Source organism: Chenopodium quinoa, unplaced genomic scaffold (genome assembly GCF_001683475.1).
Source record: "Chenopodium quinoa cultivar QQ74 unplaced genomic scaffold, ASM168347v1, whole genome shotgun sequence".
NCBI lineage: Eukaryota > Viridiplantae > Streptophyta > Magnoliopsida > Caryophyllales > Amaranthaceae > Chenopodium > Chenopodium quinoa.
Genome location: NW_018744080.1, coordinates 2202666 through 2218593, shown reverse-complemented (window position 1 = coordinate 2218593; position 15928 = coordinate 2202666). Strand labels below are relative to the sequence as shown.

At 35.6% G+C, this 15928-nt stretch overlaps 1 protein-coding gene across 1 annotated transcript; it reads left to right on the top strand.

Annotated features, from left to right (window-relative positions):
- The first annotated feature begins 2619 nt into the window (after positions 1–2619).
- LOC110691456 (1-acyl-sn-glycerol-3-phosphate acyltransferase 2-like) lies at positions 2620–15032 on the top strand. The gene is made up of 11 exons (XM_021868395.1): positions 2620–2966; positions 3614–3736; positions 7044–7083; positions 9096–9169; positions 9348–9407; positions 12158–12235; positions 12334–12492; positions 13031–13156; positions 13976–14068; positions 14191–14277; positions 14366–15032. Exons 1-11 carry the CDS (start codon positions 2886–2888, stop codon positions 14552–14554), a joined length of 1110 nt encoding a protein of 369 aa, XP_021724087.1. The 5' UTR covers positions 2620–2885; the 3' UTR covers positions 14555–15032.
- Positions 15033–15928: the final 896 nt, after the last annotated feature.

Sequence of the window (15928 nt, the reverse complement as noted above, 5' to 3'; positions counted from 1 at the left end):
TTTAGGGCCAAAATACCCCTCAAAACCTTTAACGGAACCATTTCTAACACGCAAATCGATAAAAAATATTATTAAATGGTGAGTAGGCCCCACTAACGCAATTTGTTAACGGCAAGGTTACCGTATAGAAGCTAAATATATTTTAAGGTTACAGTGTAGATTTCTCAAAAAGGGAGGGCACATCGTAGAAAACAGAAAGTTGGAGGGTTATCATGTAGAAAAACCCTTTTTTTTTCTTTTTTTTTTATGTATTTGGAATCTTGCTAATTGCGATTCTCTTCATCAATACATTGATCTGGCAATCGAATCGTTCAAGTTAGACCAAGCTCGGGTCGGGAAGAATAGGCTTATTTTGGATTTCGAGTTAACTGAAAATCGGATTGGGTCGGAAATCTAGTTTATACTTCGGGTCAACTCAGGTTAGTAAGGTTACTTAGGTCGGGTCATTTCAAATCAGGTTAGAGCTTTCCTCCCGATTCCAAGAGATCCTATGATCGATTCTCACTCCCGCCCTTGTGGCTTTTTAAACACCAAAAAAAAAAAAAAAAAAAAAAAAACTTTAGGTCGGGTCACTTCAAATCAGGTTAATTTTCAAGTGAGGGAAATTTCAAGTCGGGTCAAATTTGAGTCATTCAGGACTTTGGTGAATATTGAATCAAGTACTATATTTTTTTTTGGTGGAAATGTAATTGTTAATGTTAATACGAAGTATTGTTTGTAAGAAATATGCCTTGAATCTGATTTTGGGTCTTGGAGTAGCGAGCTATAACACACGAGGTAACTTTTAGTAGTTTGCAAGAAAGTTGAAGGGTTGCGATGAATTGGGAGCTATAGCTCCTATGTGAGTGAGCTAGAGCTCACATAAGACGGGCTTACGGCTAGGTCGAGCGAGAGCTTTGTCGCTCGCAAGTGTGAAACAATTTTGGAAGTTGTGCCCGATAAGGTGCGTGCAACTCTCAAATTAAGTTACGAGCTCATTTACCACTAAAGAGGTCAACGTGCTTTCGTAACTTTTGTGTATGTAGAACAATTGATATATTTACACTAGACTACTGGAGTATTATATATTTTACCTATGGCTGTATGTAGAACCGTTCATATAGATCCAACCATTCAAAAAGTCCTTCAATTATCTCTCTTTAAATTTCAATTTTACAAGTTTTTATAGTTGAACTTGATCTTTAATGGTTGAATTTTGTGTGCTTATTGTTATTCTTTTAGAGTTATTGCACCCAAAATGAAGCCAAAGGAAGAATTGGAGGAGAGAGAAGGCATGGGAGAAAGAATTATGGCTAAAAGGAGTTAAGATTGAAGAAAATACAAGTTTATAACCTTTAACGTTCATGTTTATCAAGAGGTATTTATGTAATTGACATATAAGATATAACGTCTATTAACTGCCGCTAGTACCTTACTTTCCCTCACTCTCCTTGGTTTTCTCTCTCCTCCTTTAGCTTGCAATTTCAATGGCGGAAAGTACATCACTTCACTACGACATCTATCGAACAAGATGAATTCAGTGAAGGAAAAGCTTACTTACCCTTTAAACCATACTCTTCATTCTTCCTTTGTTATTCAGTTCGCTACAGGAAATGGTAGTGCTAAGACAAAATCAAAGAAGGTTAGAAAACTCACTTATCCTTTAGAATTAACCTAGTGGATAGAATAGGGACCCCCGGATCAAAGGTTCAAAGCCGATTATTCTTGGAGTGAGACTTTCTTTTTTCAAGCGGCTGACACAGTAGTTCTTTTTTTCCTCCGTCAGGTCTGCCCCTTCTTTCTATCCTTAATAAGAGTGTCATCCATAACTTACTTTTTTTATTTGCCATGCTTCTTGTTGAAAGGAGGTATAAGGCTAAAAAGACTAGTGTGACATAATCTTCCAGTTCTCATTCGAGAATAGGATGTCGAATCGGATGGATGGGCTTAATATAACATATAGCTACATCACGCTCGAAAGTGAAAAAAGAACTCTTGGTTTCAGAAATATGCCCTTTATTTCACCCTTTATTATTTGGGTTTTCGTTTTTATAAAATGGTTAAGAAGAGGGTGTGGATTGAAGGAAGAAGATAAAAGTGGGTCAGAGGAAGAAAAAAATGAGCAAAAGGAAGAAGGTGAACCAGCTGAAGAAGGTGAACCATAATTATTCCCAAAACTACCATCCACCTTGTCACAATGGCAACAAATACTAATAATAAATATTTTTAATCAATAAGCACAACTTTCAATGCAACTTAAATGCCATTTAATAAACTAAATCCGTTTATCTCTATGATAAAGTGGGTCTTGCTAATTGAAATTGTTAAGTCATATACTTTGTATTTTGTATTGATAAGTAAGAGTCATGGCCTTATGGAAGATACATTGTTGTTAATATAGTGATTGGACTAACGTTGAGTTCAGTCTTACAAATCGCTAAGTCTTTTTTTTTTTAAACCATCTTCTGTAATTTATATATGTTGAAAAATATATTCTCATAAAAATTTACCAAATGACAAACATGTTTATGAGTTTATCTAATTCAATAACTCGTGTATGATAAGATTACCGTCCTATTATTAAGGGGAATGGAGGGAGCAACAAGAGTTGGTGACCATCCATCTCCCACCGTATTGTCATTTACTCACAAATTCTGTTACACACTTACACAGTTACACCTTCCCAAGTTCATTAAATTTTGGCAACCATATCATATTCATACCGTACCATTACCATACCAGTTTTTTATCACCCTCAATCAATTATCATTATTTACTCGCAAACTACTCACATATATTCTCTCTCCTCCTCAAATCGCATTGCTCTTCTTCTACCTCCCTCCTTCTTCCTCTTCTTCGTGCAAATCTACTGAGTATTGGCGGTTTTCTTCGAACGAGGTCCGCCAATGGCGATTCCAGCTGTGGCTGTGATGGTACCTATGGGCCTACTCTTCTTCATTTCTGGCTTCATCGTTAATGTTATTCAGGTACTTCATTTTCTCGATCTATCGGATTTTTTAATTTTTATTTTCTGTTTTTTTCGGTGAATTTTCGACGTTCGTTTTTTTTTTTCCGTTTTGTTTGATCTCAGTTACTACTCTGTGCTGCTATTATTGTAATTTGTTTTTTTTTTTTGGTTAATTTTTGTTTTTGTTGTAGTTTGATTTTTGAATTTTTAGGTTTTTTGAGTTGAGCTTTGGAATAATCGCCTAATTTGAATAAGTGAAATTTGAAGAATTTGAGTTTTTTTTGCTCCAATTTAGGGTTTCAGCAATCTAATGAGTTTTTAAATTAGTTGTAATTTCTACTGATTTGTATAAATAAGAAAAATTAATTGTTTAATGGTTTGTTTAATCAAATTTGGGTTTGAGATGTGAGTATATGATGTAAAGATCTATTTATTAGTTATTTTAATCTTCATTGGATGAAAATGATACCGTTTAATCAATACGATGGTTGTTACAAATTTTCTCAAGAATTTTGCGTAGTTTTATAGCGTTATTAGAAATATCCGGTAAATTAGTAAGAGTATGATCTGTTTTATGTTAATCAGTAGTAGTAAATATATCGATAGTGTGGCAGCAGATTATTTCCGGAACAATGGGTCCTATATAAGTGTTATGTTTTCTTTCAGGCAACTTGCTTTATTTTTGTACGGCCACTGTCAAAGAATACATACAGAAGGATCAACAGATTTGTTGCGGAATTGTTGTGGCTTGAGCTTGTGTGGATCGTCGATTGGTGGGCTGGGGTTCAGGTGATTCTTATGATGATGTGATATCTTGCACTTGCTAAAAATGTGTTGATAGTTAATGGCTTCAGCTTGTGTGGATCATCTCTTTTTTTTTTTGATAGAAAACTGATGCTTTCTACTGTAGTAGGTTAGTAAACAAACTAGTGAAAGACACTCAAATCTCAGCCTATTTGAGTTTTTAGTGTAATACACTTATACATGTTCAGCTAAAAATATTTATATATGGTAGAGTAAATAAATTGATTGAATCATATGTCAATACAGAACAATATTTTGTGCTAAACATTCTTTTGAGAATAATCAGTATTGAAAGTGGTGGCTAGAGTTGAAGGTTTTAAAATTTAGAAAAACACACCCTGGTCTTCTCAATGAGCATGTAAGAATGCCATTTTTGCGGGTAAAGTGTTGAACTAGTCGGTTATTCAGTCATATATGCGTGTATATGTTGGAGGAGCAAAGTGCTTTTTTATGTTTTTTTTTTGAAGCTAAATGTAGAAATAACAATGTTTCTTAGGTCAGCTGCTCAGTGGTATTGTTTAGGCAAGTCCTTATTTCTCAACATGAATTAGTACGACATACTCCCTCTGATCCCTTTTTTTTTCCAACCCCCACCCCCCTCTTTTTTTTTTATTAAGAGCTAGCTGAAAGAAAAAGAAAGGGACTATTACTTTTATTAACAAAGTTGTAAGGAGAGAGAACTGGTCTAATCAAAAGGCGAACCAACCATCCCCAAACCTTCCAGCCTCCATCCATCACCACCATTAAAAAAAGCCTTCTTTCTTCTGCCCACCATCAAACTTCAGCAACCATTGTCACCCATCCCACCATGAAAACCAAAGCCACAAGCAACAATTACTTTCTGGTTATTATAGTTATCACAACCACAATTTGTAATTTTTTTATAAAATTTCTATAGATCTAGAAATGTTGGTGGTGAGGGGGTTGGTAGGACAAATTTAGGTGAATGGAAGAGAGAAATTTGAGTGAAGGACAGAGGGAGTGAAACGTGACAGTGGTGGTGAGGAGAGAGAAAGTGGTGGTGGTGGATGGGTCTGTAGCTTAATTTATTTTTAAAAGAGGGTGGTGGATACGATGGGGCATAAGGGTGATGTTGGTGAATTTGGTGGGCCAATGGGTGAATCTGGTTGGCTGCTGGGGGTAGTAAATCTGGTGGGCAGGTAGGGGTGGATGTAGAACTGTAGGAGTGGTGAAATTGGTGTTTCGATGGGGGTGGAGGTAGAGGTGGTGGAGAAGGTGGGAGTGGATGTGTTGAACCAGGTAGCCGTGAGGGTGGAAAGAGAATAGGTTATAGTGTTTTTTTTTTTTGAAAAAAGAATAGGTTAGTGTTTTGATAATGGTGAGCTGTCTAAATTAGAGAGTGTAATTCAATAATAAAACATATTAAAGCTCACTTATGTAGTGGGGACCATGACCTAAAATAGAATGGAGTAATCTACAAGGGACGAACCAGAATGACATATGGGGCAAACAAATAGGGACAGAGGGAGTAGTGCTCTATGATGGGAAGATTTTATGGATGAGTTCAGAGTTTGTCATTTTAAACAGAAGTAGTGTGTGTGTGTGTTAATGCTATTAATGGCAAGGAGCTGGAGCTGGAGCTGGAGTGCAGGACAGTACTACAAATTTGAGATGTCGGGAATTGGGTTGTGGAGATTGAGACATGTAAATATTCAACAGAGAGATCGTAGATAGGTGGCCTTGACAGTATGTTTCATGTTGACATGATGCTGATTGATATTGATGCAGATAGCTATGATTTATATCCAAGTGGTGAGGAAATTTATGGTTGAATTTTCTTCTGGTTTTTAGCAGTTAATTAATACAAGGTGAAAAGGACAAATTGTCTTTCTGGATATATATCCTTTTAACAACATTGAATACTTGAATTTGAAAATTGTAGTGAGAGTTTAGAGCCGAAGTTTTCCCGTCTTAGGCTCTGTTGTGTTCAACTGTGTAGAAACAAGAATCAGCAAATATAGATTCATTTTGAAATTTACTCAAGTTCTTATGTTAATTTGAATAATGTATATTATGTTGTGTAACCTCTGTTATTCCATCTAACCAAGTCGGTCCTTCTAAACATTCAACAACTTGCTTAAAACGTTGCTTCTGTCAAACTTTATGTGCAACAATCCACTAGTCGCAGAGGAAAAGAAGAGGGGGGGGGGGAGGGTTGACTCTTGTTTACTAGTATTATCATTACTATAGAGTATAATCTGTTCAGTTTACACATTTTCACTAATATAATCATTACTATATGATATAATCTATTCAGTTGGAGTGTTGGACACACCTTGATATACTAGTAAGGAGTAAGAGGTTGCCCCCGTGGTTCCATACAAATTTTCTCATGAAATAGTTGAAAGAAAGTGAGAGGTTGGAGAGATGTGAAGTAGGAAATTTTACATGACAGAAAAGGACTCATGTTACCAATTTGAGAATAATCTAATGGGATCCTATATGACAATGTTTTTATCTGTTATGTAAATTAAAATTTTATGGTCCATTGAAAGGTTATTTATTCCTATATTGGTTACATGGGAGCTGATATGGGGTTTATATAGGACTATGGGCTTTTGTCCCCTTGGCTAGCTTTTGGGGGTGTTTATCTTGTGTCCTGCAGTAATGGTATCATAGCCGACCACCATTACTTTGCGTCCTTGTGCGACTGATGTAAGTGACTCTGATGCTTCTCTGATACTAGGAACCCTCTCTATACCTTCTTTCTTCTGCGTAGCACAAAGCCTTACTGTAAACAGGGGTGTTGTGCTATGGACCATTGCAAGGTTATGAGACTCAAGTCCCACACCGGTCATATCGCGGAGGGAGGGGGTGACATGGTTTACATAAGGACTGTGGGCTCTCCTTCCCTTGAGCTTGTTTTTGGGGATGGTTATTCTGTGATCCCAAAATCAGGTCAAAGTTTACAAGATAGATTCTGACCACATCACATCATATGAACTTTAGATCAATACCTGCAAAGACCTCAACCTTGGCTCATCAACAGTAAATCTGATTCACCTACGGTTTGCAAATATAAATTCACTTTTATTATATTCAAGTTACTTCCTTAAATGATAAACTATATATTCAGAAACTTAATGATATTTGTATTTGCTTGGCCTCCTGTTACATTGTTTCTTAGACAGTAAACCTTGATTTTATGGGATTTCTGCTACTTTGTTTTCTTAAGTAATTCCGCGTCGTACTATATGGCTCTGCGCAAAGCATTGATTGCTATGATATATGACAGTGATTAAAATTTAATTCATTGGCTTCTGTTATGCAGATCAAAGTTTTCACAGATCCTGCGACATTTCAGCAAATGGGTATGTGCGAAATCATTTAGAACTCTTGTTTACTTATTATTAAGACAATTAAGTTATTATATATGTTACAAGGATTCATGTGAGAATCACTGCTAGGAGTAAGATTCATTGTTGGAACATAAATATTTTCTCTGTGTACCATTGAACATTGCATAGGTGGTCAATTTTAGTTTCTTGAAATTCATCAGTTTTCAAAAAGCTCTAAGCTGTCAATTGTTTCGTGACTCTTCAACCTTTGTCTGAATTGACCATTACCTAGTATTCAATAGGGCCATTACTCTACTTATCCAAGTGCAAAGAATCAACAAGCTCATTACACATGCTAGAAAGAAGGGGAAGAACAATATGGTGATTGGTAAATAGAATTATGGACACCTAAGAGTTTGTTACTGGAATGTAAAGGGAAGCGAAGGAAATATTCCATGAGTTTTTATACAGGAGTAGATAACTATAATGAGGGAAATGATGTTATAAGCAACTTTAGCAGGTTATGAACGAGTACAAAGATAACCCTAGAAGAAATGACAGTAGAGGTGAAGTCAAACAGCAGTTGGACAGAAGCTCTCTAACCTCAAGTGCACCTTTTGTGCTCAAGTTGCTTATACCTCCAGAACCTCTTTTGCAGCCATTGTTGATCACTTATTTTTTTTATGCTTCTATTGTTCTTTGCAAAAATTTAGGGCAGACCAACTTTGAATTTATGATAATTTTGGCGTCATGTGTAGATGAACCATAGGTTTAAAATATTCAGGAATCTAGAAAGTCACAAAAAGTGAGACCCTGAAGGAAAGTATAGCTGGACAGGAATTCATCAACTATATCTTCAGGTTCATATATTAGGACGCCTTGAGTTGGCAACTGACCCGACTACGCGATTGAGCACGGGTTTCTTAGATGACAAAGTTTTTTGATGCAAGTCTTAGGTGACAAAGTTACCAAGAGTAAAACCAAACTTTAAGAATCCATATAGCTAAATCTAATACTCCTTCTGTTCCATTAAAAAATCGTATTCTCTTGGGCACTTAATTTTAGGAGAGTATTAGTGTTTGGGTTTTGTTTTGCATAAGTGAATTAAAAAGTAAGGTAGAGAGTTTACTATATTTCAATTGAGGAGAGATAAAGTGGGTACCATAATGATTTAATGTAGTAGATAGAAGATGTAAAAAATAAAGGAGGGGAAACAAATCAATTTTATAAGCAAAGCCAATTTAAGGGAGAAGAGCAACTTTTTTTTGCGGGACTAGCATTTAGAGAGAAGTGGGAAGTTTTTTGTAGGAAGGTGGGAGTACCTACTAATGATGGATCTTTGTTCCATTTTATAATGTTCTACTGATGATGTTCCATCATTTGAGGGTGAAGCCCAATTTTGACGAGGGAAGAATGATAAATTGTCTTATCTTGTAAATATCCAATTCCTAGCTCTTTTTGGCAATGGATCATGTGCATGAGGGTTTAATGAATCCTTAATCTTCTTTTTCAGTGTTCATATATGTGTAATTAGACTAAGAGTGGGCATTGGTATATACTATATATTATGTCATGATATTAGTTATTTTATATTATGAAGTTGTTGTATTCTCCAAGTTAAATTATTAGCGTATCAGTAGTGTTTGAATGTTTTTTATTTTTTTTCTTGTGTCATGAGTAACCTGCTATTTAAATTAGGTATTTCTTTGGCAATATCTCTAACTTTATAAAGAGAACATTGGACTTTGAGAGACCGAGGGGTCGTAACTGTAAAGACTCCCCCCCCCCCCAAAAAAAAAAAAAAAAAAAAAATTAAAAAAACACGAATTTAGTCAAAACAACTAGGAAAAATGTGACAATATGAGTTTGAGATTGGATACTTGTGTTTGGGATTTTGAACGTCTAGTAAGCTAATCTCATCAATTCTTTAAATGATATTAAGTTTCTTTGATGTATATATACCGGAATCTTGGTTTTTGTGCTGTGTTTTTGATATGAACAATTAATCAGACTTTCTGCTCATTTACTCATTTGCTGTATCGCAGGAAAGGAGCATGCACTAGTAGTGTCAAACCATAAGAGTGACATTGATTGGCTGGTGGGATGGGTGTTAGCTCAGGCAAGTATTTCTAATGCTGAATTTCAAGCATATATTGCTCCATAATCCAGATTTAGTCAACATAGACCTCCATTTTTGGATTCTTACTCATATGTTAATAGTTCAATGTTATAATTTAGGACATAAGAGTATGGTACATACTTTTTGCCCCTTAGCTGATCTTGCATACTTGTGACAGCGAGCAGGTTGCCTTGGTAGCACATTAGCTGTTATGAAGAAATCATCAAAGTTGCTTCCGGTATGTAATCAAACATGCATTGCTTCTATGCTATGAATGCTAGATAACAAGTCATAAAATAGTTGCTATTTTTTCCTCGTGTTGTGATATCTATCATCTTGTCAGTATTATATGCAAGTTGATGCAAGTGAAAAACCAATAAGTTCGATGTGCATCATTCTGATAAATGCTTTTTTGTGTACTCATTTTGTATTGCCTTTTGCTGATTTGGTATGTCACCATTGTCACGTCATTATAGTTTGTTGATAAAGTGTGGGAGCAACATATGTTACTCAGTCTTTCAAGTTTTGGATTTGTTGTGCTAATATGATTTGTGTGTTGTGTTAGATTGTTACTTAGTCTTTCAAGTTTTGGATATGTTGGGAGTGTCTTATATGAATTTGTTAAGCTTCTTGGTTTTTGTTATTTTTGGTAGATTATATAAATGTAATGAAGCATATCCTTTTAATCATGGCTACTATAGTTATCATGGTTATTATAGTAATTAGACAGATTGGTAAAATCATAGAAAAAATTGCGGATGCGGTCAAGATTGTGGTAACAGCCGCGTTGTCGCGAGAACGGCTTGTAACGGACAAATATAACGGATTGCGGAACCGCGGTGTGAATTTTTTGAATAAATTTACATTAATGGATTAAGTGGTGTTTATAGTCTTTAAGTTAAAAATGTTTTCTTTGAACATAAAATAACCGTATTTATCAAAATAAAAGCAGGTAACATATTTGGTGAATAAAAATTGCTAAATATCATGTTTTATAGACACTAATCAATTTCTAATATATTAAACGGATGTAATGGGCTAAAAAACGTTTCAACGCGGCGAGTCACCGTTACAGAACGGATGATGCGGGGGTGAAATATGTGATTTTTGTTGCGGCGTTATATAACGGGGTTTTGCGGAATGTCAAATCCAAAATCCGTTGCATAACGGCCGTTATATAACGGAACGGCTGAGTTTTAATTCCATATAAAACTGTTGAAGTATTAGATATGGACTGTATATCCAATTTCAACTGAAAATGCAGCCAGATGTTCGGAGGATTAAAAATTAGAAAAGCTGATTCAAGCTATTTTATGTACCTGCGGATAATTTTCCTAATCTGGCTTCTGGCATGATATTTGGACAGTGTTATATTTGAGTCATAGTTTCTCAACTAAAGTTTCTTTTGGACAGGGAGGGTGGAAGTACACTTGCCAATTTATTTCATGGTCTTTGTTTTTTTGGGCTCACATCAATTCCTATGACTACTGAAAAATAAATAATGTTATTATCTTGATTTAGAACTCTGTATCTGTATTCTCCCTATATATACCCTACTAAATATATACCGTTGGATACATTTTTATGTGGCGCTTGTTGTGATATCCTCTAAGTCTAACTTCAATTCTTATATTATTTATCGACCCACTTTGTAACTTAAATGTCCCATATTTCATTTTTGCTTTATTATTTTCGATACCCCCTTTATTATCTTCAGCCCTTTGTTTGAACTCTGTTAGAAATAATACAAATTTGGAAAGCTAATGTCTTTTGATTTTCTTTTAAGCACTCCATTTGTGACAATGGCACAAAACAGGTAAGTGGTAAGTCCTATTGCCTGTTGGATCGCTATTTAAGGATTTCGAACACAAGTTGACTTTCTAGCAGATATTCCAAATATTGTAGTTCTATGGGCCATCTCAAATTCTAAATGATGTCTCTTTTGCTGACCAGATTCACACGTGTCTGTGATTGTGAACACTTCTTTTCAATTCATGTCAAAGTTGAAGATCATGCAATCTAAATCATGGATTTGTATAATTCTTTCGACTCAAATTAAATTTACGAATCCATGATGTAGATTGCATGATCTTCAACTTAGACATAAATTGAAAAGAAGTGTTCACAGTTCAGACACGTAAATTTGGATAAACAAAAAAGACACCATTGAGATGGCCTATAGAACTATAATATTGGGAAATATCTGCCAGAAAAGTCAACCTTTCGTTCTAAATCCTTAAATAACGACCCAACGGGTAATAAGACTTACATGTTTTGTGCCATCATCAGAAATGAAGAGCATTGGCTTTCCAAATTTGTATTATTTCTAACAAAGATATGAACTGTGCATAATGTAGAGAGTATTAAAAAAAAAAAGCAAAAAAGAAACATTGGGACATTAAATTTACAAGTGGGTTGATAAATCTATTATCCGAATTGAAGTTGTCTTGAAGGATATAGCAAAAAGCACCACATAAAGATGTATCCAACTGAAATTCTCGATCAGCTTCATAATTTTTTCTCCTACATTCAGTGATGTTAACAATGTCGGCTCATTCAAATCTCGTTCCTCCTGAAAAATTAAATTTGGCTAAAAATAAAATAAAAGGGTAAGAACTACAAAGGGCTAGGGTGTGTAGCAATCTTCTTTAATAACTACCCTGCTGCCTCAGCATTATTCACACCACCCCTGGCGGCCAATTGTTGGGCTACGACAGCTAATTGCCTCAGTAGTTCACTCCTGCCATCCTAGTTCTCCTTAATTGGTATGAACACTGCCAATTTTGTAAGCCTATCCACAACCCAAATGGTGTCATTACCATTCTTTGACTTGGGTAGACTAGTAACAAAGTCTATCGAGATGCAATCCCATTTCCAGCTTGGGATCTCGAGTGATTTTACTGTCCCTTGATGTCTTTTATGTTCTTCTATATCTATATATATATTTATATGTTTTATGGAATGATGTTCATAAATTTCTGTATGCAGGTAATTGGTTGGTCTATGTGGTTCTCAGAGTATCTTTTCCTTGAGAGAAGCTGGGCCAAGGATGAAAGGACATTAAAGGTATTTCCATATATTGTTGTCTGTTAGAGTGTGCATGTACATTTTAAACTTATTCAAGCACACTTTTATCTCACCTGACTCTTGTGGGTTGTCTGCAGCTAGGTCTTCAACGGCTAAAGGACTATCCTCTGCCTTTCTGGCTGGCTCTTTTTGTTGAGGGCACTCGATTTACACAAGCTAAACTTCTGGCTGCTCAAGAATATGCAGCTTCGACTGGACTCCCAGTTCCTAGAAATGTCTTGATTCCACGTACAAAGGTTTAACATCATTGCTTGATCTATTATAAGTGTAAATTTCATCCTGTAGGTCCTGTAAAGATACACTTGAACAAAATTTATAGACCACCACGGCACCACTCCCCTGTTAAAGTACTGTAGGTACATACCAGTGTCGACACACATGCATTCATGAATGTGTATGATTAGGTTCATGTAAATGTTTTAGCAACTCAAATGATGCTTAACAGTCTCCAAGGTTAACTTTTAGTGAACTACTTCTATCATTAGGCCCCTAGAGTGCTGTGTATGTTTTCAGTGACTGGGTAGTTGTTGTTTTTATGGCTACCCTGTTTAGTTTAAAAATATTTCCTTTCACCCCCACTCGCTTTTGTAACCTTACTCCATAGTTGGATGATGTGAGGGGACAACTTCGGTGAGGAAAAAAAGTATACAGTTTGTTGCCTTGTCCTGTACATTGTTTTTGTGGTCTTGTGTCTTGCTCTCTTCTCTTGCAGGCATTAAGCGTCATAATCAAAGAACCACCTTTGCTGATCATATTCTGTTACTCTTCGTGTAGGGATTTGTTACAGCAGTTAGTCATATGCGTTCCTTTGTCCCAGCAATTTATGATATGACAGTGGCTATTCCAAAAAGTTCACCTCCACCTACAATGCTGAGGCTATTCAAAGGACAGTCCTCTGTGGTAAGCAAAAGTACCTTCATTGCCAGGATTGGTTTTGCAAATATATCATGTTTCTGCTCTGTTAACTTTATGATGCCATACCCTTGCATGAGTTGCATCTAGCTTTTCATTAGAATGTCCGTCAAATGGATAAGTGTTGTTAGCTGGCAGAGACTAGGTGTAGGTGTTTTGCATCCACATCAAGAAGTCGAGAGCCCTAGAACCTTGTTTTATCTCTGGCCATTTTATGTGGCACAGTTTGAGGTTCAGTTGCAGCTTGGAAGGCTTTAATTTAGGCTTGTTTGGAGAGGTGGATGGAAAAGAAAGTAAGGGAAAGGAATTGAGTGAGTTTCCATCTTTGGTTTCCAAAATTTTATATCGAATTTGGTAGGAAAAGAAAAGAAGCTTATAAAGTTTCCTCTTTCCTATCCTTCTAGTATTGGGGAAGTACTAAGAGATTTTTTTTTCCCCTAAGATGTGAACCTAATTTTCCCTTCCCTCTTTTTAATTGTTTTCCCATCACTTCCTTTCCTTCACTAAAAGAGTAAAATAGTGGCACCACATGTTTTGATTAAAGTAATGAGAATAGTGGGACCACATGTTTTTGATTGGGGAGTTAAGTAATAAGACCATATGTCCTCAATGGAATGGAGCAGTTTTTGGGGACTTTTCAAAAAGGAATAGAGTGCATTGTAAGAGAAGGGAGTATATACTAATTGTTCTGCTCAACACATTGAACTCACTAACCACCATAAGCTGCATGGTTTTTTTGCTATGGCTTTGGGTTAGAGTGTTTGCTGAGTGTACTTCAAAGTTTATTATTGTCTTTGATTAACACAGGTTCATGTGCATATCAAGCGGCATAATATGCAAGATCTGCCTGAAACAGATGATGATGTTGCACAGTGGTGTAAAGATGCTTTTGTAGCCAAGGTATGAAATGCTGGGCACTAATTATTCTACTTGTGTGTGCTGAATATTCATGGCCTTTTATTTCGCTTGCATTATTTTTGTTGAAGAATTGAGTTGCTTCATTGGCTTAATTATTTGAACAGGATGCGTTGTTGGATAAACATAAAGCTGATGATACTTTTGGAGATCAACACCTTCAAGATAGTGGGCGACCATTGAAGTCTCTTGTGGTATGTAGTAAAAGTTTAAAGCCTTCCTCTGACTGTCTGCTGATTATTAAAAGTGGTGATGACTCCTTTCTTTTTGGTGAAATTGCAGGTGGTTACTATTTGGGCAGTTACCATTATTTTGGGATCGATAAAATTTCTACAGTGGTCATCTCTCCTGTCCACATGGAAAGGGATTGCCTTTTCAGCTGTAGGATTGGGAATAATTACTATTCTCATGCAAATATTGATACAATTCAGTCAGTCAGAGCGTTCAACTCCAGCGAGGCAGCAAAGGTAGTCCCGGCAAAGGCAAAAACCACTGGAGACTCATCTTCTGACTCAAAACGAGATAAGCATCACTGAAAGATTAGCTTTGTTCATTCGATTATCACTTATTATTTGATTTTTCTAAAACACAAGTGATATATGCTAGTACATGTATCTTACTCATTATAGCTTGGGTTCAGATCTGTTCATGGCTTCATGCTCTCATTTATCTGTTCAAAATATGTATTCTACACTATATACTATAAATATTGTTATTTTTGTACGGTCATCAATCATTTTTAGGATGATATGGTAATGGTAGGTCCATGAAAAAAATTGGATACTGATTTTAGCACTTAAATTTGACGGCATTGGTTTAGTGCTCCTTATTCCCTTTAGCCCTTTTGCCTCTTTGCTTTATTTTGTAATACCTACTATTTTTGGGTGAGAGCATATGAGCCCTGAAGGTGTAATGTACTCTATAAATCAATGATGTTTATACCTTTTAATATGGTCTACTCATGTGGGCAAAAGAGCGATGCTCGTTGTCCCAGGCTTGGAAAGGTTGAGGTTGCACTTAGACATGGTTTGGAGCTAACGCAGCCTTGACTTTGTACTTGGGTATGGCTTGGTCACTTGATGTTAGGCTTGAGGTTTGGCATGAACATAGATTTAATTTTTGTTATAGCTGTTTTTTCCTTGTTTTTCTCAATTTAAATTATTTTATTTAATACGTGTGTTTTTCTCTAGTCTTTTATGTCAAAATGTGTATGGAATAGATCATTACGAGTATAATAGAAAAATTAATTCTGCACATTACTTTTTGTTTATTTCAGATTTTTTTTTAAAAAAAATTATACTCTGTGAATTGGCCTAACAAATACTCCGTAAAAAATAAAGTCACCGTATTAATAATTACTTGTATGTAATTTTATTTTTTCGGTTTTTGCTTATTGATTCAGTTTATTTTATCCGCCTCTCAATATTCTTTTCATAGATTTTTTGTATTTATTTCTGTAATTTACATCTAATTGATTGGAGTTGGTCAGATAAAATTTGTAGAATATTAGATATTTTATTTATGTATTTATTTATTATTTTTCTTCCTTCAATTGATGGGATTATGCCTATCAAAATTTGTTTGATAAGATAAAATCTGTAGAATATTCTTTTTAGGTCTCTGACTCCTTGCTCCCTAAGTCATCGTATGTAGTATTAGAATCAAGTCAAGATAAAAATTTCATCTCTGAGGCTCCAATTCAATTCTATTAATTGCAACATCTCTTCCAAAGAAAATAATGAAAAAAACTACAGGTGAAGGCCAAAGTCGAAGACGCCGTGATGATCAAAACGATGATAACTCACCTGGCGTGATGTCAAGAAATACAAGGTCACAACCCGAAAG

What these genes read in the sequence shown, in the direction of transcription:
- LOC110691456 (XM_021868395.1), top strand. Translation starts at nt 2,886, where the DNA reads ATGGCGATTCCAGCTGTGGCTGTGATGGTACCTATGGGCCTACTCTTC. An exon ending in TCTTGATTCCACGTACAAAG is followed by an intron (nt 12,493 to 13,030) that starts GTTTAACATCAT and finishes CTCTTCGTGTAG; the next exon opens with GGATTTGTTACAGCAGTTAG. An exon ending in GACCATTGAAGTCTCTTGTG is followed by an intron (nt 14,278 to 14,365) that starts GTATGTAGTAAA and finishes GTGAAATTGCAG; the next exon opens with GTGGTTACTATTTGGGCAGT.